Below are 25,348 nucleotides of genomic sequence, written 5' to 3'. Positions count from 1 at the left end.
TTCTTCCACAAATGCAGTATACAAAATATTAATGAATGAAAAACAGTAATCATAAAAACTGCAACAAAATAAATAATATAATCTTATTTATTGCCTAAAATAGTCATTTTAGGAAGTATGTAGAGTTTCTAGAACGAGTACAAAGAAGGACAAAAAGCTGGGTGAGGGGAGCAAAGGGGTACTCTTACCAAGGAAGGCCTAAGTTCTGCAAATTGCAGTGCTTGGAGAGTAGGCACCTGCCAGGTGATCTGATTGAGGTGTATAAGGCCTTGAATGGATTGAGTAAGCTGAATGCTGATGGGACTAAGAACCTGAGGAGGGCACAGATTGAAATTGAGGATAGATAGTTGTAGAATAGATGTGCGGAAATTTGCCTTTAGCCAGCGAGTAGTAGTTGATTGGTGGAACAGGCTTCCATCTTTTGTTGTGGAAGGTAATAGCCTAAATAAATTTAAGGCTGAGCTGGACAGGCATTTGGAATGAATGGAGGGGTGAAATGGGAGGTTTTTTTTTTTTTTTTTTTTACTGATGCTGCATAAGCTTGCTTTCTTGCATCGTATGCCTCTACTAATGCTAGACTACTGCTCAAAGAAATATACCATACTATACATTCAGGTGAATGATTTTAATGCTATGGAAAAACTTTCCCATTAATTAAGCAAAATTGGTCAGTTAGATGATAATTATCATCTAACTGACCAATGATCTAACTGATGACTGACCATCTAACTCATGATAATTATCATCTAACTGACCAATGATCTAACTGATGACTGACCATCTAACTCATGATAATTATCATCTAACTGACCAATACAATGTTTGTCTCTTATTAGTTCTCATTGGTTTATCGTAATCATGACTGAAACCCAATGCTCACATCATAACATTTAACCATAACAGCTATGTCTCATTGGAATTTTTAACAGCAGAGTATAGTACGCTGCTTCAGCAACTTTTCATCTTCTCTTTGTCTAAAACTCCATAAATTAGTAAGAGAACTTGTTTAGAATACAGAAGACAATGAAAGAATTTTTATTAAGTAACACACCATACTGTGTTATGAGAATTGTGTTGTTTTACAAAATGGGAGGTAAAATAAAATTTGTATTCAATCATGAGCACAATGTTTTGCATGACATTCAGCTATCACTGAATATCATGCAAAACATTCAATGATGAAAGCATTTAAGAAAATATTGAAGGAGGAGGATGCTGAAAAAAGAAATGGCTGTGGGATTGGCCGATCAAATAGAGCAGAAAAAGATAGTATGTTACAGTTAGACTGCTGAAAAGTACTGAAGCCTACATCAGTACAAGTTGATCTTTAATAATTTCTCCAATCCACAAATAAGGTTAGTGTGACTAAGCCTGCATATGAGAAAGCATTGACTAAGAGAGCAAAGAATGGGGACAAGGAATTTTTTCATGTATATGAATACAATGGAAAAGAAAACTTATCAGATTGGACCCTTGTGCATTGGATGTCGGAAAGTTTTAGATAACCCAGCTGCTGATGCAGATGAATTGAATAGGAACTTTGCATTGGTCTTTATTGATGAAAGAAATTAGCATTAGCATTAGTAGAGGCATTTGATGCAAGAAAGGCAAGCTTATGCAGCATCAGCCAAAAAAAAAAAAAAAAAAAAAAAAAAGTAACATAAATAAATAAAAATAACCACTTCCACTTCACCCCTCTGTTCGTTCGATATACCTGTCCAGCTGAGCCTTAAACTTATTTAGGCTATCAACTTCCACGACAAGGGATGGAAGTCTGTTCCACCCACCAACCACCCGCTGGCTAAAGGCAAATTTCCGCACATCTATCCTACATCTGTCTTTCCTCAATTTGAATTTATGCCCTCTCAGGTGATTTTTCTGAGCTAGAGGAAGAATCCCATCAGCATTGAGCATGCTCAAACCATTCAAGGCTTTGTACACCTCTATCAGATCACCCCGCTGGTGCCTAGTTTCCAGACACTGTAATTTGCAAAACTTAAGCCTTTCTTCGTAAGAGAACCCCTTTGTCCCATTCACCAATCTAGTTGCCCTTCTCTGTACTCGTTCCAGCAACTCTACATCCTTCCTGAAATGAGGCCTCCAGGCCTGTATACAGTACTCTAGGTGTGGCCTGACCATTGCCTTATACAAGGGAATAATCACCTCCTTATCCCTGCTAGAAAAATTCCTATATATCATTGACAATACACCATGAGCTACTCTTGCAGCTCGTCTGCACTGCTCAGAGAACTTCATATCTGCCTGCACCACCACCCCCAGGTCCCTTTCATTCTCTACCACTGTCAGTGTAGTACCACAGAGTTGATACGTTGCTCTGGGGTTGCTGTTTCCCATATGTAGTACTTTACATTTGTCAATGTTAAACTTCATTTGCCACCTCGAAGCCCATCTGCTCAACCTTTCCAAATCCTGTTGCAGAAGCATAGTGTCAGTAGTGTCCTTGACAACCCTGCCAACCTTCGTATCGTCCGCAAACTTGGACATTAAGCCTGATATACCATCATCAATATCATTTATAAATACAGAAAACAATAAAGGCCCCAATACTGAACCCTGAGGGACTCCACTAATAACATTAGTCCACGATGAGCAGTGTCCATTGATTACCACTCTCTGTCTTCTCCCCCTCAACCACTCCTTTATCCATTGCAGCAACTTGCCTCCAATGCCACACTGCTCCAATTTGTGCAGCAGTCTTCCATGTGCAACAGTATCAAAAGCCTTTCTAAGATCCAAGTATATAATATCAAAGTTATTCCCTGCATCCAGTTCTTTTGTGACTGCATCATAGTATCCAATCAAATTGGTCAGGCAAGACTTCCCCTTAACAAAACCATGCTGTGTCCTAGCTATAACTGAAGTCTTGTCTAGATGATCCTGCAGTGCTTCTTTCACCAGTGCCTCCATTAATTTTCCGGGAACAGAAGTTAAACTCACAGGTCTATAATTACTTGTGTCAGCCTTTGATCCCCCTTTGTGAATTGGGGTCACATTTGCACATCTCCAGTCAATGGGTACCTCCCCTGAGTCCAAGGAAGCTCTCATAATTATGGTTAAGGGTTTGCTTACCTCCTTTGCTGCCTCCTTTAATATAACTGGATAGATCCCATCCACCCCAGGTGCCTTTCTTGTGTTTATCTTCAACAATTTCTCCTCCACTTTGCTCTCAGTTATTACAAGATTCTCTAGCTTACTGCTAGAGTTGAATACACCTCTGGCATTCCCCTCGCTGAATAACTCCTCATGTGTGAATGTCGATGCAAAATATTCATTTAGTTTGTTAGCTACCCGAGCAGGGTCATCAACAGTTGACCCATCGATCTCAAGTGGACCAATCTGATTCATCCCCTTCCTTCTAGAGTTTACATAAGTAAAGAACTCTTTGCTGTTTTTCTTCGCATCCCTTGCCAAGGATCTCTCGTAATCTGCCTTCGCCTGCCTAACCTCCTTTGTAACTTGGTTACAGATCAACTTGTATCTATCATAGGCGTCCGTGTCACGTGTTAATTTGTATGTATCCCATGCATTTTTCTTCTCTGCCATATGCCTCATTAGTTCATCTGACAACCATTTAGGCCTAAACCTTGAACAATACATAAACAATGAACAATAAATTTCCTGCTGAGAGGCTGTGTGAGTGAAGTTGAGCCATATGAAATTATAGAGGAGTGTTTATTAGAAAAACATTTGAGCAGAAAGGCAAGTAAGGCGCTCAGAGTTGATGGCACATACCTGTTAGTTTTGAGGGAGACCACCAGGGAGTATATTGAACCATTGAGGTTAATTGAGGGCATCTTTGAAATCGGAGGAGATTCCTTTGGATTTGAGGTGCCAATTTATCAGCAATACATAAATGCAGTTCAAAGAATGAAGTAAGTACCTACAGACTGGTTAGTCTGACTTCAGTGGTAGGAAAAATCTTAGAGGCAATGATTAAGAGTGCAATCCAGGAACATTTAGATAGATATGGCATTCTGAAGTACACACAACATTGATTTGTTAAGAGAAAAATCATGCTTAACTTAGTAGGCTATTTTGTTACAGTTACTGATGACCTGGATTTAGGGAACAATTTCGACATAGTGTATTTGGATTTTAGCAAAGCATTTGACTTAGTCCCTCATGAGAGGTTTCTGTATAAGCTTGAACAGGTTAAGATTACTGGGAAGATTCTAAGATGGACTGCTGGGTGGCTGAAGGGCAAAATGCAGAGGGTTGTGATTAATGGATATTCTTCAGATTGGTGTAATGTCAGGAGTGGGGACCTTCAAGGGTCGGTCTTTGGACAATGGTTGTTTCTCATTTTCGTAAATAACATCGACAAAGGGATAAAAAGCGAGATGTCAAAATTTGAAGACTACGTAAAAATTGGCAGAGTCATTAATGGTCGGTGCCAAGCAGTATTCCTTCAGGATGATCAGACTTCAAAGATGATCCACAAATAAATTATTCACTTGGTGGGGTTAAATTAAAAATGGTGAAGGAAGAAAGGGATCTGGGAGGTAAAATATAGGCAGATATGAAGTTTTGAACATAGTAAACGAGGCAGCCAGGAAAGCCCATGGTGTCCTATCGATGATTTATTGAATGTTATTCTGTAGAGATATAGAGACCACAGTATAAGGCAATTGTAAGACCATACTGTGTTCAAGTATGGAGACTTCATCTCAAAAAAAAGACAGTGAGCTTCTTGAAAGGGTCCAAAGAAGGGCAATGCGAATGGTGAGATTGGCAGAAGGATGATATGAAGAAAGACAGATTATGCAAGCTACAGAGCTTGGCAACCAGGCACCTAAGAGGTGACCTGATTGGGGTTTATAAGGCTCTGAGAGGGATTAGTAAAATAAACGAAGGTTGAATTTTCACTGTTATAAAGAATTGTAGAATTAGGAGCCATAACCACAAATTCAAGTTACAGGGATTGAGGTTTTCGTTTTGCTGAACAAGTTTGCTGGAACATGCCCAAGCAGGTAGTTGAGACTGACAGTTTGAATAAATGAAAAGGTCAACTGGATAACTTGTATTTTCTTATCGTCGTCATCTTTTTTTTTTTTTTTTTTTTTTTTTTTGCCAAAAACCAGTGGTTTCCTTGCATTACATGGCAAATACTATTACTTATTTGATTCAGGATCTTGATCGAGTAGGAAAGTTAAAGTATATATGTCTTCTGGTATTTAGTGGTTCTGGCCAGATTTAGCTTATGAATTAATTTTTCCAAAAATTTCCCTGTATGCCGTATGCCTGATCACCACACAATAACAAAAGGAGGGGGGGGGAGGGGGAGAGAGAGAGAGAGAGAGAGAACCAGATTTTCAGGATTTGTCTGTACAATATCTTTATTAGGGGCAAATACAAAGAAACAACAGTAAGCTTAAACTTTAGAGATATGTTAATAGCTACAACTTCTAAATTTGATTGCAGCATTACTGATCTTCAGAATATGTGGGAACTTACTAATATGGCAACATCTCCATGAGGCAAACTGACCACATCATTAAATATACAATCTTTCCTATAAATAACACTGTTTGAGTGATGCGTTAACAGAAGATATTAAACCAATTTCTTGTAAGTAGAAGGCAAAGTTATAAAGAATTATACTGGGTACGGGACTTAGAGGAAACAGGCTTTCTGTGTGTTATTGGGCGCCTCCGTAGCCAGGTGGGCAGGAGCAGCAGTGCGTAGCACACGCTTCTTGATTAGACCGGGGTTCAAGCCCGTGACCACCAAATACGAAAAATATTGGTGCACGATAGCCTTAGATGCTGATACGCCATTAAACTTCCAATAACTAACTAACTAACTGTGTGTTATTAGACACTCGGTCTAAAAAACTGATGGATCTAATATCTTTCTATTTTAGAAAATTTAGGAGAAGTTCAGTTGGCCTGCTTCCCTAAAATCCACTCCTGCACACCTTGTTGGTAAACCCTGTTATGTCACTTTGGTGGCAATGAATGTGTAGAGTGGTTCCCTTCAAGATGCCTTGTCAGCATGAATAGGAAAAGACCAAACCCTCCAGCAATTTATTAAATATGATAACACAACGAAACAAATGGCCCTCAGTCCCCAGCATGCCATTCACAGAAACTGAACTTAGCCTGTTATAACATAAGATTGTTCATCAATGAAGTTAGGATATTAGAGTTGGAAATTGCTACCAGAGATAAGGAGGTGATTATCCCTTTGTATAAGGCCATGATTAAGTCACAACTTGAGTACTGTATACAGATCTGGAGGATTCACTTTAGGAAGTGATGTACATCTGCTGGAGCAGGTGCAGAGAAGGGTAACCAGACTGGTGAAGGGAACAAAAGGCTGCTCTTACCTAGAAAGACTTTTTAGCATTGGCATTAGTAGAGGCATATAATGCAAGAAAGCAAGCTTATGCAGCATCAGCCAAAAAGGGGGGGGGGAACACCCTTCCACTTCACCCCTTCGTTCGAAATACCTGTCCGGCTGAGCCTTAAATTTATTTAGACTATCAACTTCCACAACAAGGGATGGAAGTCTGTTCCACCAACCAACTACCCGCTGGCTAAAGGCAAATTTCCGCACATCAGTCCTACATCTGTCTTTCCTCAATTTGAATTTATGCCCTCTCAGGTGATTATTCTCAGCAAGAGGCAGTATCCCATCAGCATTGAGCATGCTCAAACCATTCAAGGCTTTGTACACCTCTATCAGATCACCTCGCCGGTGCCTAGTCTCCAGACACTGTAATTTGCAAAACTTAAGCCTTTCTTCGTAAGAGCAACCCTTCGTTCCGTTCACTAACCTTGTTGCCCTTCTCTGTACTCGTTCCAGCAGCTCTACATCCTTCTTGAAATGAGGCCTCCCAACCTGTATACAGTACTCAAGGGAATAATCACCTCCCTATCCCTGCTAGAAAAATTCCTGTATATCATTGATAAGACACCATGAGCTATTCTTGCAGCCCATCTGCACTGCTCAGAGAACTTCATATCTGCCTGCACAATTACCCCTAGGTCCTTTTCATTCTCTACCACTGTCAGTGTAGTACCACAGAGTTGATACGTTGCTCTGGGGTTGCTGTTTCCCATATGTAGTACTTTACATTTGTCAATGTTAAACTTCATTTGCCACCTCTCAGCCCATCTGCTCAACCTTTCCAGATCCTGTTGCAGCAGCATAGCATCATAGGCACCTACAGGGAGATCTGACTGAGGCATTTAAAGCCTTGAATGGATTGAGTAAGCGGGATGTTAATGGCATTCTTCCACTTGCTGAGACTACACACAAGGGGGCATAAATTCAAGTTGAGGAAGGATGGTTGCAGGGTAGATGTGCAGAAGTTTGCCTTCAGCCTGCGGGTGGCCAATTGTTGGAACAGGCTTCCATCTGTTGTTGTGGAAATGGATGGGTTGAATAAATTCAAGGAAGAACTATATAGTATGAACCAGAGCTATAATGCTCATTACATTCTACATTTATATCAATATTTGTAAAATAATAAGAGAAGTTTACCTCAATACAGTATGTAAAACACTTCCGTATAATACTCTCCAGAAATTAAAACGAAAAAAAATCAAAAAAACTTACATTAGCATAAGAAATAATTAAAAAATAATTAACAATCAATTTAACACAATTAAAAATAAGAAAATTAATTAAAAGAATTTAACAAAGAAATTGCAAAATGATTTTCCTTCCTGAAGCTGTCGACAATGCTTTTCGACCATTTTTGTCTTTGCACACATGTGTGTGCAAAGACAAAAAGCCCATAAATCAGAGATCAGATATGGCTGACGAACATTAACAGAATTTTCATGTAATTTAATTTCTACGGTTTCTGCAATTAATAGTCACGTATAATTACGTTGGACACTAAGTATTTTGGCTTCATTAAATGAAAAAAATATGTTTTTTGTTAATGGCATGAAAGGCTAATTCTGATGCTGCTGAACAAGAAGCATGAATGAGGCCGCATATTGATTAACACGAATATTCAAAGGAAAATGCGTCGAACCTTGGTAGGACGAGGCGCAATCACCGCAAGAAATGTTGTATTGTAACCTGTTGATATGTCAGTTTGTTGAATGCTGGGCAAGGGGGTGTTCACGAACTAGCTGATGTATTCTGTGGCAACACATTGTGTGTATGTGTGTGGGGGGGCATCACCCAGTTTGTATGCATTTGGTTGCAATCCTGCGACAATGTTTTAGAATTTGTATGAACGTGTCTTAAACCACCCGATAATGTTTGTAATTTGTTAACGTGTCTGTTTTTTATATCTGAGGCCTGTGCTTCCCGTCACAAATCTATGGGGATCATCAATATACAGACCAATTGTTAGGATGTAGATAATTACAATATTTCTTGCAGTGATTACGACTTGTCTTACCAAGGTTCGAGGCGTTTTCCTTTGAATATTCGTGTTAATCAATATGCGGCCTCAGTTCGTGCTTCTCGTTCAGCAGCTTCAGAATTAGCCTTTCACACTGTTAACGAAAAACATACTTTTTTATTTAACGAGGCCAAAATACTTAGTGTCCAACGAAATTATACGCGACTATTAATTGCAGAAACCGTAGAAATTAAATTACACGAAAATTCTGATTTGTTCGTCAGCCATATCTGATCTCCGATTCGTGGGCTTTTAGGCACATGCACGAAGACAAATAATCTCTATTTAAGGTTCGTGCTCCATCCTTATTCGGTAATTTTCATTCCTGTTATCACGACATACGGTCGAAAAGCATTGTCAGCTTCAGGAAGGAAAATCGTTTTGCAATTTTTTCGTTAAATTCTTTTAATTAATTTTCTTATTTTTAATTGTGTTAAACTGATTTTTAATTATTTGTTACTCGAATGTAAGTTTTTTGATTTTTTCGTTTTAATTTCTGGAGAGTATCATACGGAAGCGTTCTACGTACTATATTGAGGTAAACTTCTCTTATTATTTTACAAATAAGGAATAAGTATGAAAATTCTTGGATGATATGAATGGTGAACTGTGTAGGGTTTTTTTTTGGCTGATGCTATATAAGCTTGCTTTCTTGCATCATTTTTGCCATTACTACTACTACATCCTTTACAAGGCTATGAAATCACACATAGCATAATAAAAATTTTTAAAAGCATGATGCTGAGTTTGTGTGTCCAATTATATTATATTCCAATGTATCTCTGCATTTATTTTTGGTGACCAGCACTTTAAAACCTATAAGTAAACACAATATTTTCTTACTCAAGATGTCTGCTGGCTGCAAAGTTAAATTTTTACCAAATTATTTACTTTATTTTTATTTATCATTTTGAAAAATTGCATATAAGAACATGGCCATATCTTCATTGTACAGAAATTTTGCTACTAGGTAACATTTTCTGTGAAATGTGCTATGATCGTTTGTCACATATGCAGTCATACATGAAATGACTGACTGCATATATAATTCTACTGATTAACCTATTAATGAAAATAGGTTAATCAGTAGAATTATCAAAAATTTTATGGCCATTATGCCAATGCATTCTCCCTTTATTCATGCTTGAATTTTGAAATTTCATATTTTGTTAGATTTATTATCAAAAAACCAGACCCCCCCCCCCTCACTAGCAACCTTCAGGTTGCAAGATTGCTGTATTTCACAAGTTACACCTGTTATATAGTTTTCTGTTCAATTTATATTTTCAGAGAAATAGATTGTGACTTATGACAGCCCTGTAAACACCTTTAAAAAGATATAAAGCAATTACAATATGAGAGGGAGAAGAGCATGATAACCCCTTGCACAATCTGGCATTTATAATTATTTTTTAAATGTTTTTCTAATAACTATATATCTATCACTCTCATACATAAATCTCTCCTAAGGCAGAATTTTTCAATAAGAATAAATAAATGAATGAAATTTCCTAATATATCTGAGTTTCTGCATGACTGGTAAAACAAAGTGAAATTATATTTCTCTGAAAGATGAAGCTTACATTAAAAGCAGCCTTCATCTTTCAGAGATCTTTCATCATTTTGATCCAGCTGCCACCACACAAATTTTATTGCTATAAAGCAATATTTCTTGTTCTTTCTGAATATTTTTATTCAGAAAATTTAGACATTTTTTTATTTGAAAAAGACTAAGTTTTTGTGCTCAAAAGGTTTAATAAATGGATTCATCATGACTATTGGGTTAATGCAATTAAACAGTTTTATTTATGCTGTTTTCATATGGGGGAAACATTTACGGCTGCGTAACTTATTCTGCTGATGGTACCAAATCACTCTGTGGGGTGAGAAATAATAATAGTTTAGTATCAATTATATGATTTTTCATTAATATGTCAGCATTTCTTGATTAATGTCTTCTTAAGGAGTCTTCTAACATGCAGGCACTTACCTTAGCATAGCAGGATAAGATTCAGTAGTGATGACATCAACAGCATTCCACCCAGAAATGGATATGAAGTTAAAAATAGCCTCAAATGCAACAACAGTTGTTTTGGATTCTAGAAACCAAATAAAGAAGGTACTGACACTAGTGAGGAATAAGGATGTGCCTAAAAAATTTAATATAACTTTTATTAGTTTATCATTTCAAGAATAAAGTGTAAAATTTGTCTGTTATATAAATTTATGATAAAGATTATGTTACTGTTATAAAGCTTGGTTCACTTATAACTGGGATTGTGGGGTGGGGGAAATGTAAAGCTTTTGAAATATAACAATAATCATAATAGTTTATCCCAATAATTGTTTACAAAACCAGGGAAGTAATGTCAAACAGGGAGGAATAGATCATAAGCCTAAGTCTTTAAGGAGTTTGCTGAGGTAAACAAAAATGATACAGACACAGATATATTATCATATAAATAACCAATGTTTGATTTTCAAAAGTTGATGAAGATCAGGCATGTGTAAGAAAGAGGAAAATAGCTTTTGGGGTCAAGACATGCAAAGAAACAGGAGGTTTTTAAGATAGAGCAGGAGGTTTTTTTTAAAGTCTACAGTGCACTAGAAATTTAATTTCACTAGTAAAATATACATTTTATATTAAAATATTAAATTATATTAGAGGAAGCATTATATGGCCAGAAAGGATGTCTTTGTTTTCTATATTTTCCTATTAACTGAGAGAAAAGTGGAGGAGAAATTGTTGAGGATAAACATAAAAAAGGCACCCGGGGTGGTGGTAGTAGTAGTAGCAGCAGTGGCATGTGATGCAAGAAAGCAAGTGTATGAACTTATGCAGCATCAGCCAAAAAAAAAAAAAAAAAAATCACACCATTCCCTCCAAATACCTGTCCAGTTCCTCCTTAAATTTATTCAACCTATCAACTTCCACGACAGATGGAAGTTTGTTCCAGCAATTAACTACCAGCTGACTGAAGGCAAATTTCCGCACATCTATTTTACATCTGTCTTTTCTTAATTTGAATTTATGTCCCCTTAGGTTCGTAATCTGAACAAGTGGAAGGATCCCATCAGAATTCAGCACGCTCAACACATTCAAGGCCTTACACACCTCAATCAGATCACCGCGCAGGTGCCTAGTCTCCAGCCACTGCAATTTGCAGAACTTAAGCCTCTCTTGGTAAGAGGATCCCTTCATTCCCCTCACCAATCTTGTTGCCCTTCTCTGTACATGCCCAAGCAAATTGACATCCTTCCTAAAATAAGGCCTCCAGACCTGTACGCAGTACTCAAGGCATGGCCTGACCATTGCCTTATACAGAGGGACAATCATCTCCTTTTCCCTGCTAGCAAAATTCCTATATATCATTGAAAAAAACCCCATGACCTGCCCTGGCAGCCTGTCTGCATTGCTCAGAAAACTTCATATCTGACTGCACAATTACTCCCAGGTCTTTTTCATTTTCTACCACCTTAAGTGTAGTACCACACAGTTGGTACTTTTCTTTCGGGTTACTTCTACCCATATGCAGTACTTTGCATTTGTCAAGGTTAAACCTCAGTTGCCACTTCTTAGCCCATCTGCCCAAATTATCTAGATCCTGTTGCAGTAGCATACTGCCATTACTGTCATTAACAACCCTGCCAACCTTTGTATCATCTGCAAACTTTGACATTAAGCCCGATATACCTTCATCAATATCATTGATAAATATACAAAACAACCGTGGACCCAACACCAAACCCTGTGGGGCTCCACTAATAACATTAGTTCACGAAGAGCAGCACCCATTGATTACCACCCTCTGTCTTCTCCCACTTAACCATCCTTTTATCCATTGTAGCAACTTACCCTTAATACCATTCTGCTCCAATTTGTAGAATAGTCTTCCATGCACAACAAACGTGTCAAAAGCTTTTCTGTAATCAAAAAATTTGATATCAAAATTATTTTTTGCATCCAGTTTCTTTGTAACCACATCATAATAACCAATCAAATTTGTCAGACAAGACTTTCCCTTAACAAACCCATGCTGTGTCTGAATTATTGCTGCAGTCTTGTCTAGATGATCCTGCAATGCATCTTTTACCAGTGACTCCATTATTTTACCCGGAACAGAAGTTAAACTAACTGATCCCTCTTCGATCCCCCTTTGTGAATTGGGGATACATTTGCACATCTCCAGTCCGTGGGAACTTCCCCTGAATCCAAGGATGCTCTCATAATTATGGCTAAGGGTTTGCTTAGTTTCTTTGCCGCCTCCTTTAATATAACTGGATAGATCCCATCCACCCCAGGTGCTTTTCTTATGTTTAACTTCAACAATTTCTCCTCCACTTTGCTCTCAGTTATTACAAAATCATTAACTACCCTGCTACAATTTGATAACCGTCTGGCATTTTCAAACCTTAATAATTCCTCATGTGTGAATGTAGATGCAAAATACTCATTCAGTTTGTTTGCTATCTGAGCAGGATCATCAACAGTTGAACCATCGATGTCAAGTGGACCAATAAGATTCATCACCTTCCTTTTAGAGTATATATAAGTAAAGAAATCCTTGCTGTTCTTCTTAGTATATTTTGCCAAGGATTACTCGTAATCTCCCTTTGCCTGCCTGACTTCCTTTGTGATCTGATTATAGACTAGCTTATATCTGCCATAGGCTTCTGAGTCGCTTCATAAATGCATTTTTTTCCCTCTGTTACGAGTTTCATTAGTTCATTTGATAACCATTTAGGCCTAAACCTTGAACAATATTTCTTAATAGATATGAAACTAGGTGGATGGGATCTATAAAGTTATATTAAAGGAGGCAGCAAAGGAAGTAAGCAAATCCTTAGCCATAATTATGAGAGCTTCTTTGGATTCAGGGTAGGTGCCAATAGACTGGAGAAGTGCAAATGTGACACCAATTCACAAAGGAGGATCAAAGGCTGACACAAGTAATTATAGACCTGTGAGTTTAACTGCTGTTCCAGGAAAATTAATGGAGGCACTGATTAAAGAAGAACTGCAGGATCATCTAGACAAGACTTCAGTTATAGATCAGACACAGCGTGGTTTTGTTAAGGGAAAGTCTTGCATGGCCAATTTGATTGGATACTATGATGCAGTCACAAAAGAACTGGATGCAGGGAATAACTCTGATATTATATATTTGGATCTTAGAAAGGCTTTTGATCCTGTTTCACATGGAAGACTGCTGCACAAATTGGAGCAGTGTGGGATTGGAGGCAAATTGCTGTTATGGATAAAGGGATGGTTGAGGGGGAGAAGACAGAGAGTGGTAATCAATGGACACTGCTCACTGTAGACTAATGTTATTAGTGGAGTCCCTCAGGGTTCAGTGTTGGGTCCATTGTTGTTTTCTGTATTTCTAAATGATATCGATGATAGTATATCAAGCTTAATGTCCAAGTTTGCAGACGATACAAAGGTTGGCAGGGTTGTTATGCACACACTACTGACAGTATGCTGCTGCAAGAGGATCTGGAAAGGTTGAGCAGATGGGCTGAGAGGTGGCAAATGAAGTTTAACATTGACAAATGTAAAGTACTACATATGGGAAACAGTAATCCCAGAGTAACGTATAAACTCTGTGGTACTACACTGACAGTGTTAGAGAATGAAAAGGACCTAGGGGTAATTGTGCAAGCAGATATGAAGTTTTCTGAGCAGTGCAGATGGGCTACAAGAGTAGCTCATGGTGTCTTGTCAATGATGTAAAGGAATTTTTCTATCAGGGATAAGGAGGTGATTATTCCCTTGTATAAGGAAATGGTCAGGCCACACCTAGAGTACTGCATACAGGTCTGGAGGCCTCATTTCAATAAGGATGTAGAGATGCTGGAACGAGTACAAAGAAGGACAACAAGATTAGTGAATGGAACAAAGGGGTGTTCTTACGAAGAAAGGCTTAAGTTTTGCAAATTACAGTGTCTGGAGACTAGGCACCAGCGAGGTGATCTGATAGAGGTGTATAAAGCCTTGAATGGTTTGAGCATGCTCAATGTTGATGGGATTCTTCCTCTTGCTCAGAATAATCACCTGAGAAGGCATAAATTCAAATTGAGGAAAGACAGATGTAGGATAGACGTGAGGAAATTTGCCTTTAGCCAGCGGGTGGTTGGTTGGTGGAACAGACTTCCATCCCTTGTCATGGAAGTTGATAGCCTAAATAAGTTTAAGGCTCAGCTGGACAGGTATTTCGAATGAACAGAGGGGTGAAGTGGAAGTGGTTATTTTTTATTTTTTTTTTTTTGGCTGATGCTGCATAAGCTTGTTTTCTTGCATCAAATGCCTCTACCAATGCTAATGGTAATAACCATTTAGCTCCCTGTTAGAGTTAGATAAATTTCTGGTATTCCCCTCCTTGAATAACTCCTGTGTGTAGAATGTAGATGCAAAATACTCATTCAGTTTATCAGCTACTTGAGAGAGAGGAGGCGCCTCCGTAGCAGCAGTGCGTAGCACACGCTTCTTGATTAGATCAGGGTTCGAGCCCGTCACCACCAAATACGGAGGATGCGGAAAGGTCAGGGAATGACCACCACATATCCCGAAGCAATATGGCCTTAGTTGCTAATGCTCCTAAAGAAAAACCAAAATAACAAAAAAAAAAAAAAACATAACAGCTACGCGAGCAGGATCATTAATAGTCGAACCACCACGAAGTGGACCAATTTCATTCATCCCCTTCCTTCTACAGTTTACATAAATAAAGAACTCTTTGCATCCTTTGCCAAACATTTCTCGTAATCTGCCTTTGCCTGCCTAAGCTCTTTTGTGGCTTGATTACAGACTAGCTTATATCTGCTATAATTTCTGTGTCGCCTGATAATTTATATGCATCCCACACATTTTTTTTCTCTGCCAAGAGCCTCATTAATTCATCTAACATCCATTTAGGCCTGAACCTTGAAGAGTATTTCTTAGTTGGTATGAAAAGCCTAGTAGCCTCCAAAATTAAGTTCCTGAAGGCATTCCATTTAGAATTCACTGTTGGTAACATCATCAGTTGATCCCACTGTATAGAATTTAAAAACTGAGACCACTGTAGACACCTTTACAAAAGCAATAGTCCTTCCCTTTAGTCTTGATGGTAATTACATCTTTAATTACCATATCAGTACATTGTGATCACTGTCACTCAGTCATTCCTTTATCTGCAAATTCTTAATGCATGAATAATCACTGCTGATAATCAGATCAAGACTATTACTCCTTCTAGTTACCCCTCTAACTTGTTGCTGTAGAAAACAATCCTCTAATAAATCCACAAAAGTCTTGCTAGCATGCGAGTAACCAATGCACAAGTTCCAGTCAATATCTGGAAAGTTAAAATCCTCCATTACCGACATTCTGATTTACTGGCCCACTCTATTTCTCTGCACAATTGCTCATTATACTCATCAGATTCATTAGGCCTATAACATACACCTACTCTCATTTTTACTTTCCCAGTGTTTATGTCACCAAACAGACTCAACATTGCACTGTTTATCCACGTCAACTGGATGCACTTCCTTAGATTTTATATGTTTCTTAACTAATAGCAGAACCCCTCCTCTCTTCCTACCCTGTCTATCCTTTCTGTACACACATCGTACTCCTCAAATTCCCATTCTCCACTCCTTATAGCTGTGTGACACCATGTGTCTGATATTCCAACAATATCTGCCTCTGATGTCTTAATCAGAACTTCGAATTCATTAAATTTATTTACTATACTTCTAGCATTGGTGTACATGGAAATATATATGCACTTGTTGTTATTCTTAGTTACCCTAATTCTGCTCATGTATTTACTTGTTCCATGATGACTCCCAGCAGCTCTTGAAATCCCCAGCAACTTGCTTTCTAGGCTGGTGCTCATTAAAATAGAAGCAGTGCAAGAATCACTTTTGCCTCTGCCTGCAGCTACTGTTAATCTTTTAGTCTGTGAATTCACCCCCCCTCCAAGCTAGCAGATTTCCGTCTCACCTAACGCTGCCTCAATAGCATCAACAAATATTCTTGCACCCTTTCTATTTAAGTATATTGCATCCCTGTAGAAGCAGTCTCTCCTCTTAGCAAGCACAGACCACACTGAAAAAAAAATTCTACCCAGTGAGCCCTGCACAATCTCTTCAGGGAATTGATTGACAAGGCTCTCATTATGTACTCCCTCCTATCGTGTCTGGGTAGAATTGCAGACACTTTCAAATTTAACCCTAACTCGCGACTTTTTTCAGCATTGACCTGTACTTGAGAAGTAAATTTGCAGATCTCTTACTCTTAAGGTCATTAGTGCCAACACGTACAACAATATCACCTTTTGTGCCCTTAAAAGAAGATATCTGCTGTACAACATCATTAACTTTCATCCCTGGCAGACATTCCCTGGTCCTGTCAACCTATCAAATACATGGGAGGGAGAGTTTTTTTTCAATGACCAAAAGTAGATATCATTAATGGATGCTGGTAATGCACATATTCTGATTTTTGGTTTGCAACTAGTGCTGTAGTTTTTAATGAAAGAAGTTAGTAGCAGGCTTACCATAGATGAGTTAAGGATAGTTGGGTAAGCTTCCCTGGAGATTGTGTAGGGGTCGGAATTGGAGTCCAAGTCCCCTACATGGAAAAGTGCTCTGTACCAGTGGGGTGTTTTCACCAGAGCCTGTGGTGGTGGATAAAAAAAAAATAATAAAATAAAAAAATATATTATTTTTTTCTCTAAATTTCTGCATTCCTCCTGTTTCCTAAAACTTTTTACTTCATTGATTTTGTTAATTTCCAATCTCTGTGTGATATACCAAATTGTCATACCCATCAATTGTTTTTCATGAAATTATCACACGGTGAAATGTCACTCACCAAACTGTCCTACTTATAACTCTCACATACAGCAAATTGTTATGCACCGAACTGTCATACAATAACGTTGTACAACAAACTGATGTGGATTCAATTATGAGGTATATGGCAATACTTAGAAAATGTTGCAAGTTAGTATTAATTTGAAAGTTTTTGAAATTGTTCTCAGATTCAATCGATCTGGACCCTGGTGAGCCCATGCAAGACTCAGTGTAGAATTTTTCTCAGCATGATTTATACTGGTTAACAGCAGAGACTTTTTTATAGGATGCAATACACTTAAATAGTAGTGGTGGAAGAATATCTGCTGATGTTTTTAAGGCAGTGTTACGTTGGAAAACTGCTAGTTTTGGTGGGTGGGTGGGTGGGTAGACAGATTACTAGATTAACAGCAGCTGCAAGAAGAGATGAAAATGAATCTTATGCTGCTCCTATTGGGACACGCAGCAGCCTGGAAGGCAAGGTATCAGGGATTACAAAGCCTGTTGAGTGATCCCTGTTGATCGGTCATGTGGTATACATGGTCTGTGTTAGTGTTACTAACAGCAAAAAGAGTTGCACACAATGCTAGGAGTAAACAAATTTCATGAATTTGAAGTATTATTAGGTTGTCAAAGCAGACGTAAGGATATTGGAAACATGGTACCACTGGGACAAAAGGGATGTGGAATTTGAATACGGTGAGTACATCGTATACGGACAGAACATGTGGGGGGGGGCATTAACCAGTACAATGATGAGCGAGTATGGTCTGGCGTAAGTACTGAGAAAACAAAAATGAGAATAGGAGTTAGAGAACAATGAACACCTATTCAGTGGGCCAGCAAATCAGAATATCTTATAATGGATATTTTAACTTCTGAGATAATGAATATTTATAGAAGAATAAGAGAAATTTATCTCAATGTGATACATAAAACACTTCCTAATGACAATCTCCAGCAAATCAGGAAGTGTTCTACATATCATATTGAGGTACATTTCTCTTATTCTTCTACAGATATTGAATGCAACTTGTGGGTTGGTCACTCACATACTAGTAATATTCTGGATGTACTGGATACAGAAGCATGTTAGAAAGGCAACAAGAGAAAGAAATACTCTTGATATGATTAACAGAAGTGACACTTTGTGCATTAAGCATCTCTAGAAATAGAACCACTAGGTGGTAGTGATCACACTATATTGATATAGCACTTTCTTAAAGATGTCAAGGGTATAGGGGAAGGGATTTTTTCTTTCTTAAAGGCGACTATAGTGGTGTCAAGCTGTTTAAATCTCTTCAGTAGACCAATTTACAAGGGAAGCATTTATGGAAATAATCAAAGGAACTACCAAGCTTTTTATATATCAACTAAGAAATATCATTCAGAGTTTAAACCTAAATGGATATAGGAAATGATGAGATTAGTGGCAGAGAAGGAATGACAAATTATAAATTACCACGGGATAATTAGCATGGGATGATTATAAATTACCAGGGAACACAAATTCCTACAGTAAGTACAAACTAGTCTGCAGTAAAATCATTAAATGGGGTTAGGTAAGCTGAGTCAGATTCCTTGGCTAAGAATGCAAAGATTTCTTAGCTTATGTTAACAATGGAATGAACCATATTGCTAACTATATATTAATGGAATAACTATTGATGGTCCTATTCAGGTTGCTGATAAACTGAATAAATATTCTGATGATGATGCATCTGCAATCTCATGTGAAAAGGGTTTTAGGGATGGAAATAACAGACGTACACAGAGTGAGAACTGAGTAGAAAGTGAAAGAGAAATTGTTGAAGCTAGAAGTAAATAAGGCACCTAAGGCTGATGGAATCTATCCAATTACATTATATTTAAGAAGCAGCAAAAGAGGTAAGTAAACCCTGTCCATAATTAAGAAAGCATCCTTGTATTTAGGGGATGTCCTTATAGATTAGAGATGTGCAAATGTCCCTCCTATTCATAGGGGAAAAATCAAAGATCAGTGAGTAACTTTAGAACTATAAGCTTAACTTCTGTTCCAGAGAAAATAGAAGCAGTGCTTATTGATGCATTGCAGCATCATCTTGACAAGAATGCAGTTATCCAGAAATCATAGCATGGATTAATAACAGGAAGATCTGGTCTAACCAATCATCTTAGCTACTATGATGCAGTAATAAAGGAACTGGATGCAAAGAATAATTTTGATGTCATATATTTAGATTTCAGTAAAGCTTTTGACACTGTTCCACATGAATGACTGCCATACAAGGAGCAGTGTGACATTAGGGGTAGAAGACTGACAGACTGCTAGAAGGTCTCAGAGAATTCTGTCAAAGATAAATAGTTTTGATACTAGGAACAAGGTGATTATCCCATTGTATAAGAAGTTGTTAGGACGTATCTTGAGTACTATACACAGATCTGGAAGATTCATTTTAAGAAGGATATGGATATGCTGGAATGGGTACAGAGGAAAGCAACAAGATTAGTCAAGGACACAAAAGGGTACTCTTATCATGAAAGACTGCATAATAGTGTCTGAAACTAGACACCTGTGACGAGATATGAAGTGCTTAAGGCTTTAAATAGATTGAGTAATCTAAATGCTGACAGCATCCTTACTCTTTCTTGGACAACACATGCATATAAGGGGATATACACTTAAACTGAAAAAGACTGATGCAGGATATAATGTAAAAATCTGCTTTCAGCAGAGAGTGATTGATTGTTGGAACACATTTCCATCTGTGTGGAGAAGTGGGTAGTTAAAATAAATTTAAGGAAGATTTAGACAGGTTAGTTGAGGGGAGAGACAAATGAGTTTATTTTTGCTCATGCTACACAAGCTTGCTTCCTAACATCATTACCCCTATTAATATATTATGTCTACTGTCCCCTTGTCTCAAGAAAAGAAGATATAGCAAATAATACTGCAACATTTTTGCAAACTTTTAATAAAAATCATGATTTACAAATTTTAAAAAAAATTGAAATACATTACCCATTGTCTTGACTCGTCCGAGGCGGTCAAGAACATAAGATGACATTATGTTTCCAGGAATTATTGCCAACTGGGCAATGAGGTTCTGAAAGAAGATTTCAGACAACTTGAAGTTGATATCAAAGTCAACAGGACACATTCCACTTGTGTTCACATGGGAATTAATAAAAGTGCATCCCTCAAACCTGTTATCATAGAAATCTGTCTCAGCAAAGATGACATTTTTAAATTCAGAATAACGAAAGAATGTTTTGCTTGAGTGTACATCAGAGAAGGTGCAGTTGTAGAAAGTGCAGTTCTGGAAAATACAATGATTAAGAACAATTCCTCTGAATTTCACTTCATTAAACTCCACATTTTCAAAACATATATTCTCCAGTGATCCATTGATCACTTCGTATTCCCGTGTTTCATTAGCATGCCTTTCAGTGTTTCTGTAGTAACTGTCAATGTCAAGTTTCTTGACATATTCTGGAAACCAAATGGACATGCCATAAAATCTGAAATAAGATTTTGAGTCATAAAAAGAACCAACTCAAATCAAAAATTAAATTCTAAACTAATAATCTTTGGTTAATTTTATTACGAGCAATTTTTCATAAAAGTTTTATATACATTACCTGTTCTAATAGACTTTTTACATTGACACCATTATGTAATATCCTTAAAATGTTAAATGAACAATGAATCAGTGAGCAGTGAGTATGTAGTTTTCAGTGTGGTTCATGATAAAAATTTGCATGATAATTTTTGGCTGATGCTGCATAAGCTTGCTTTCTTGCATCATATGCCTCTACTAATGCTAATGCAAATGAGTTCTGTTGAACATCAAAGCAAAGAAACATAAAAATTTACACATCATATAATAACAAAAATTTTAAAAACATGTTGTTTAAAATTATATTAACAGATAATTTTAAACAGCAGAGATAAAATCCTAGATTATAAGAAATCCACGAAAAAGAAGTGTGCATAAACAGTTGTTACTCAAACAACAGATTTATTGGCTTATATACTGCCTGATCACTGAATTAGGAAGGGAGGATTGTGCTGTGTTCAACATTTTATGCACAAACATAAGATTTTCTATGTTTGTGCAGATCTGTTTATGCAGAGAAGACAAATGCATGGGATACATATAAATTAACAGGTGACACAGAAGCCTATAACAGATATAAACTGGTCTATAACCAAGTCACAAAGGAAGTCAGGCAGGCAAAGGCAGATTACGAGAAATCTTTGGCAAAGGATGCAAAGAAAAACAGCAAAGAGTTCTTTACGTATGTAAACTCTAGAAGGAGGGGGGGATGAATCAAATTGGTCCACTTGATATCAATGGTTCAGCTGTTGATGATCCTGCTCAGGTAGCTAACAAACTAAATGAATACTTTGCATCTACATTCACACATGAGGAGTTATTCAGGGAGGGGAATGCCAGAGTTGTATTAAACTCTTGCAATAAGCTAGATAACCTTGCAATAACTGAGAGTAAAGTGGAGGAGAAATTGTTGAAGATAAACATAAGAAAGGCACCTGAGGTGGATGGAATCTATCCAGTTATATTAAAGGAGGCAGCAAAGGAAGTAACAAAACCCTTATCCATAATTTGGAGAGTTTCCTTGGACTCAGGGGATGGACTGGAGATGTGCAAATGTGACCTCCATGGACTGGAGATGTGCAAATGTGACCCCAATCCACAAAGGAGGATCAAAGAGAGACAAGTAATTAGAGACCTGTTAGTTTAACTTCTGTTCCAGAGAAATTAATGGAGGCACGGTTAAAGAACTATTGCAAGATCATCTGGACAAGACTTAAGTTATAGCTCGGACACAGCACGGGTTTGTTAAGTCAAAGTCTTATCTGACCACTTTGATTGGATACTATGATGTAGTCACAAAGGAACTGGATGGAAAGAATAATTTTGATATCATATTTGGATCTTAGAAAGGCTTTTGATACTGTTGCATATGGAGGACTGCTGCACAAATTGGAGCAGTGTGGCATTGGAGGCAAATTGCTGCTATGGATAAAGGGATAAAGGGATGGTTGAGTGGGAGAAGACAGAGTGGTAATCAATGGACACTGCTCTTCGTGGACTAAAGTTATTAGTGGAGTCCCCAAGGATTCAGTGTTGGGTCCGTTGTTGTTTTCTGTATTCATTAATGATATTGGTGATGGTATATATCAGGCTTAATGTACAAGTTTGCAGACAATACAAAGGTTGGCAGGGTTGTTAATGACTAATGACAGTTGCTGCTGCAACAGGATCTAGAAAAGTTGAACATATGGGCTGAGAGGTGGCAACTGAAGTTTAAGTACTGCATATGGGAAGCAGTAACCCCAGAGTAGCATTAGCATTAGTAGAGGCATAGGTTGCAAGAAAGCAAGCTTATGCAGCATCAGTCAAAAAAAAAAAAAAAAAAAACAACAACTTCCATTTCACCCCTCTGTTCGTTCGAAATACCTGTCCAGCTGAGCCTTAAATTTATTTAGGCTATCAACTTCCACAACAAGGGATGGAAGTCTGTTCCACCAACCAACTACCCGCTGGCTAAAGGCAAATTTCCGCACATCTATCCTACATTTGTCTTTCCTTAATCTGAATTTATGCCCTCTCAGGTGATTATTCTAAGCAAGAGGAAGAATCCCATCGGAATTCAGCATACTCGAACCATTCAAAGCTTTATACACCTCTATCAGATCACCTCGCCGGTGCCTAGTATCCAGACACTGTAATTTGCAAAACTTAAGCCTTAACTTAAGAGCAACCTGTTGTTCCATTCACTAATCTTGTTGCCCTTCTCTGTACTCGTTCCAGCAGCTCTACATCCTTCTTGAAATGAGGCCTCCAGACCTGTATAAAGTACTCAAGGTGTGGCCTGACCATTGCCTTATACAAGGGAATAATCACCTCCTTATGCCTGCTAGAAAAATTCCTGTATATCATTGACAAGACACCATGAGCTACTCTTGCAGCCCGTCTGCACTGCTCAGAAAACTTCATATCTGCCTGCACAAAGGTCCTTTGCATTCTTTACCACTGTCAGTGTAGTACCATAGAGTTGATACATTGTTCTGGAGTTACTGTTTCCCATATATAGTACTTTACATTTGTCAATGTTAAACTTCGTTTGTCACCTCTCAGCCCATCTGCTCAACCTTTTCAGATCCTGTTGGAGCAGCATACTGTCAGTAGTGTCCTTAACAACCATGCCAACATTTGTATCGTCTGCAAACTTGGACATTAGGCTTGATATACCATCATCAATATCATTTATAAATACAGACAACAACAATGGACCCAACACTGAACCCTGAGGGACTCCACTAAGAACATTAGTCCATGATGAGCAGTGTCCATTGATTACCACTCTCTGTCTTCTCCTCTACAATGGTAGAGAGTGAAAAGGACCTGGGGGTTATTGTGCAGGCAGATATGAAGTTTTCTGAGCAGTACAGATGGTCTGCAAGAGTAGCTTATGGTGTCTTGTCAATGATATACAGGAAGTTTTCAAGCATTGTTATGGAGGTGATTAACCCCTTGTATAAGGCAATGGTCAGGCCACAACTTGAGTACTGTATACAGGTCTGGAGGCCTCATTTTAAAAAGGATATAGAACTGTTGGAACGAGTACAGCGAAGGGCAAAAGATTAGCGAATGGAACAAAGAGTTGCTCTTTCGAAGAAAGGCTTAAGTTTTTCAAATTACAGTGTCTAGAGACTAGGGTTTGCTTACCCGAGGTGATCTGATTGATTTGTATAAAGCCTTCAATGGTTTGAGCATGCTCAATGCTGATAGGATTCTTCCTCTTGCTCAGAATAATCGCTTGAGAGGGCATAAATTCAAATTGAGGGAGGAGTTGTAGGATAGATGTATGGAAGTTTGTCTTTAGCTAGTGGGTGGTTGATTGCTGGAACAAACTTCCATCTGTCGTTCGAAGAAATTCATAGCTTAAATAGATTCAACGCAGAACTAGACAAACATTTGGAGCGAGTGAATGGGTGAAATTAGAAGGAGTTTTTTGTTTTTTTTGGCTGATGCTAAATAAGCTTGCTTTCTTGCATCATGTGCCTTTGCTAATGCTAAAGATGATGAGACAGCATTGTGTGTGTGATGTGAAAGAAAGTAGTATTAGCATTAGTGCCAGAGCAGGTTATTGGGTCTTGTCAAAGATATACAGGAACTTTGCTAGCAGGGATAAGAAGGTGATGATCGCTTTGTATAAGTAAATGGTCAAGCCACACCTTGAGTATTGTATACAGGTCTGGAGGCCTCATTTTAGGAAGGATGCAGAGTTGCTGGAACGAGTACAGAGAAGGGCAATGAGGTTAGTGAAGTGAACAAAGAGTTGAACTTATCAAGAATGTCTTAAGTTCTGAAAATTGTAGCGTCTGGAGATTAGGCACTGCAAGGTGATCTGATTGAGATGTATAAAGCCTTGAATGGTTTAACCAAGCTCAATGCTGATCGGATTCTTCCTGTAGACTATGCACATGAGGAGGCATAAACTCAAATTGAGGAAAGACAGTTGTAGAATAGATGTGCAGAAATTTGCCTTTAGTGGTTGATTGCTGGAACAAACTTCCATCTGTCGTTGTGGAAGTTGAGCTTAAATAAATTCAAGGCAGAATGAGAAAAACATTTGGAACAAATGGATGGGCGAAATGGGAAGGTTTTTTTTTTTTTTTAATATATGCCATTACTAATGCTAATACCCACTTCCACAAAGCAACAGGTTGCAGTTTGTGCCAACAATCAACCACCCATTGGCTGAAGCCAAACTTCAGCACATTTATCCTGTAGTTATCCTTCCTCAATCGGTATTTGTGTGTGTGTGTGTGTGTGTGTGTGTGTGTGTGTGTGTGTGTGTGTGTGTGCGTGCGCGCGTGTGTGTTCCAAGCAAGAGGAAGAATATCTTCAGCAGTGAGCTTGCTAAATCTGTTCAAAGGTTTAAATACCTCAATTAGATCACCTTGCAGATATCTGGTATCCAGTCTGTGTAATATGCAGAATGAAAGCTTTTCTTGATAAGATCACCCTTTTATTCTGCCAATAAAATTGAAATCCAACCAACTAACCCTTTTGTTCCCCTCACTAATCTCTCTGCCCTTCT

The 25,348-nt window shown here is 38.0% G+C and overlaps 1 protein-coding gene across 2 annotated transcripts in view; it reads right to left on the bottom strand.

The window, feature by feature from the left end:
• LOC150081157 (synaptic vesicle glycoprotein 2C-like) overlaps positions 1-25,348 on the bottom strand; it is a 218,364-nt gene that overhangs the window by 3,880 nt on the left and 189,136 nt on the right. For both annotated transcript variants that reach the window (XM_090382062.1, XM_090382063.1), the window contains exons 10-11: positions 20,235-20,734; positions 10,380-10,539 (exon numbers count right to left, since the gene is read on the bottom strand). In XM_090382062.1, the coding sequence (XP_090238188.1) occupies positions 10,380-10,539; positions 20,235-20,734 (660 nt within the window). The remainder of the gene's footprint in view (positions 1-10,379; positions 10,540-20,234; positions 20,735-25,348) is intronic.

Source organism: Mastigoproctus giganteus, chromosome 9, assembly GCF_048544385.1.
Source record: "Mastigoproctus giganteus isolate SK-2022 chromosome 9, ASM4854438v1, whole genome shotgun sequence".
Taxonomy (NCBI): domain Eukaryota; kingdom Metazoa; phylum Arthropoda; class Arachnida; order Uropygi; family Thelyphonidae; genus Mastigoproctus; species Mastigoproctus giganteus.
The sequence above is the reverse complement of the archived record's forward strand: the minus strand, read 5'-3'. Positions and strand labels throughout refer to the sequence as shown.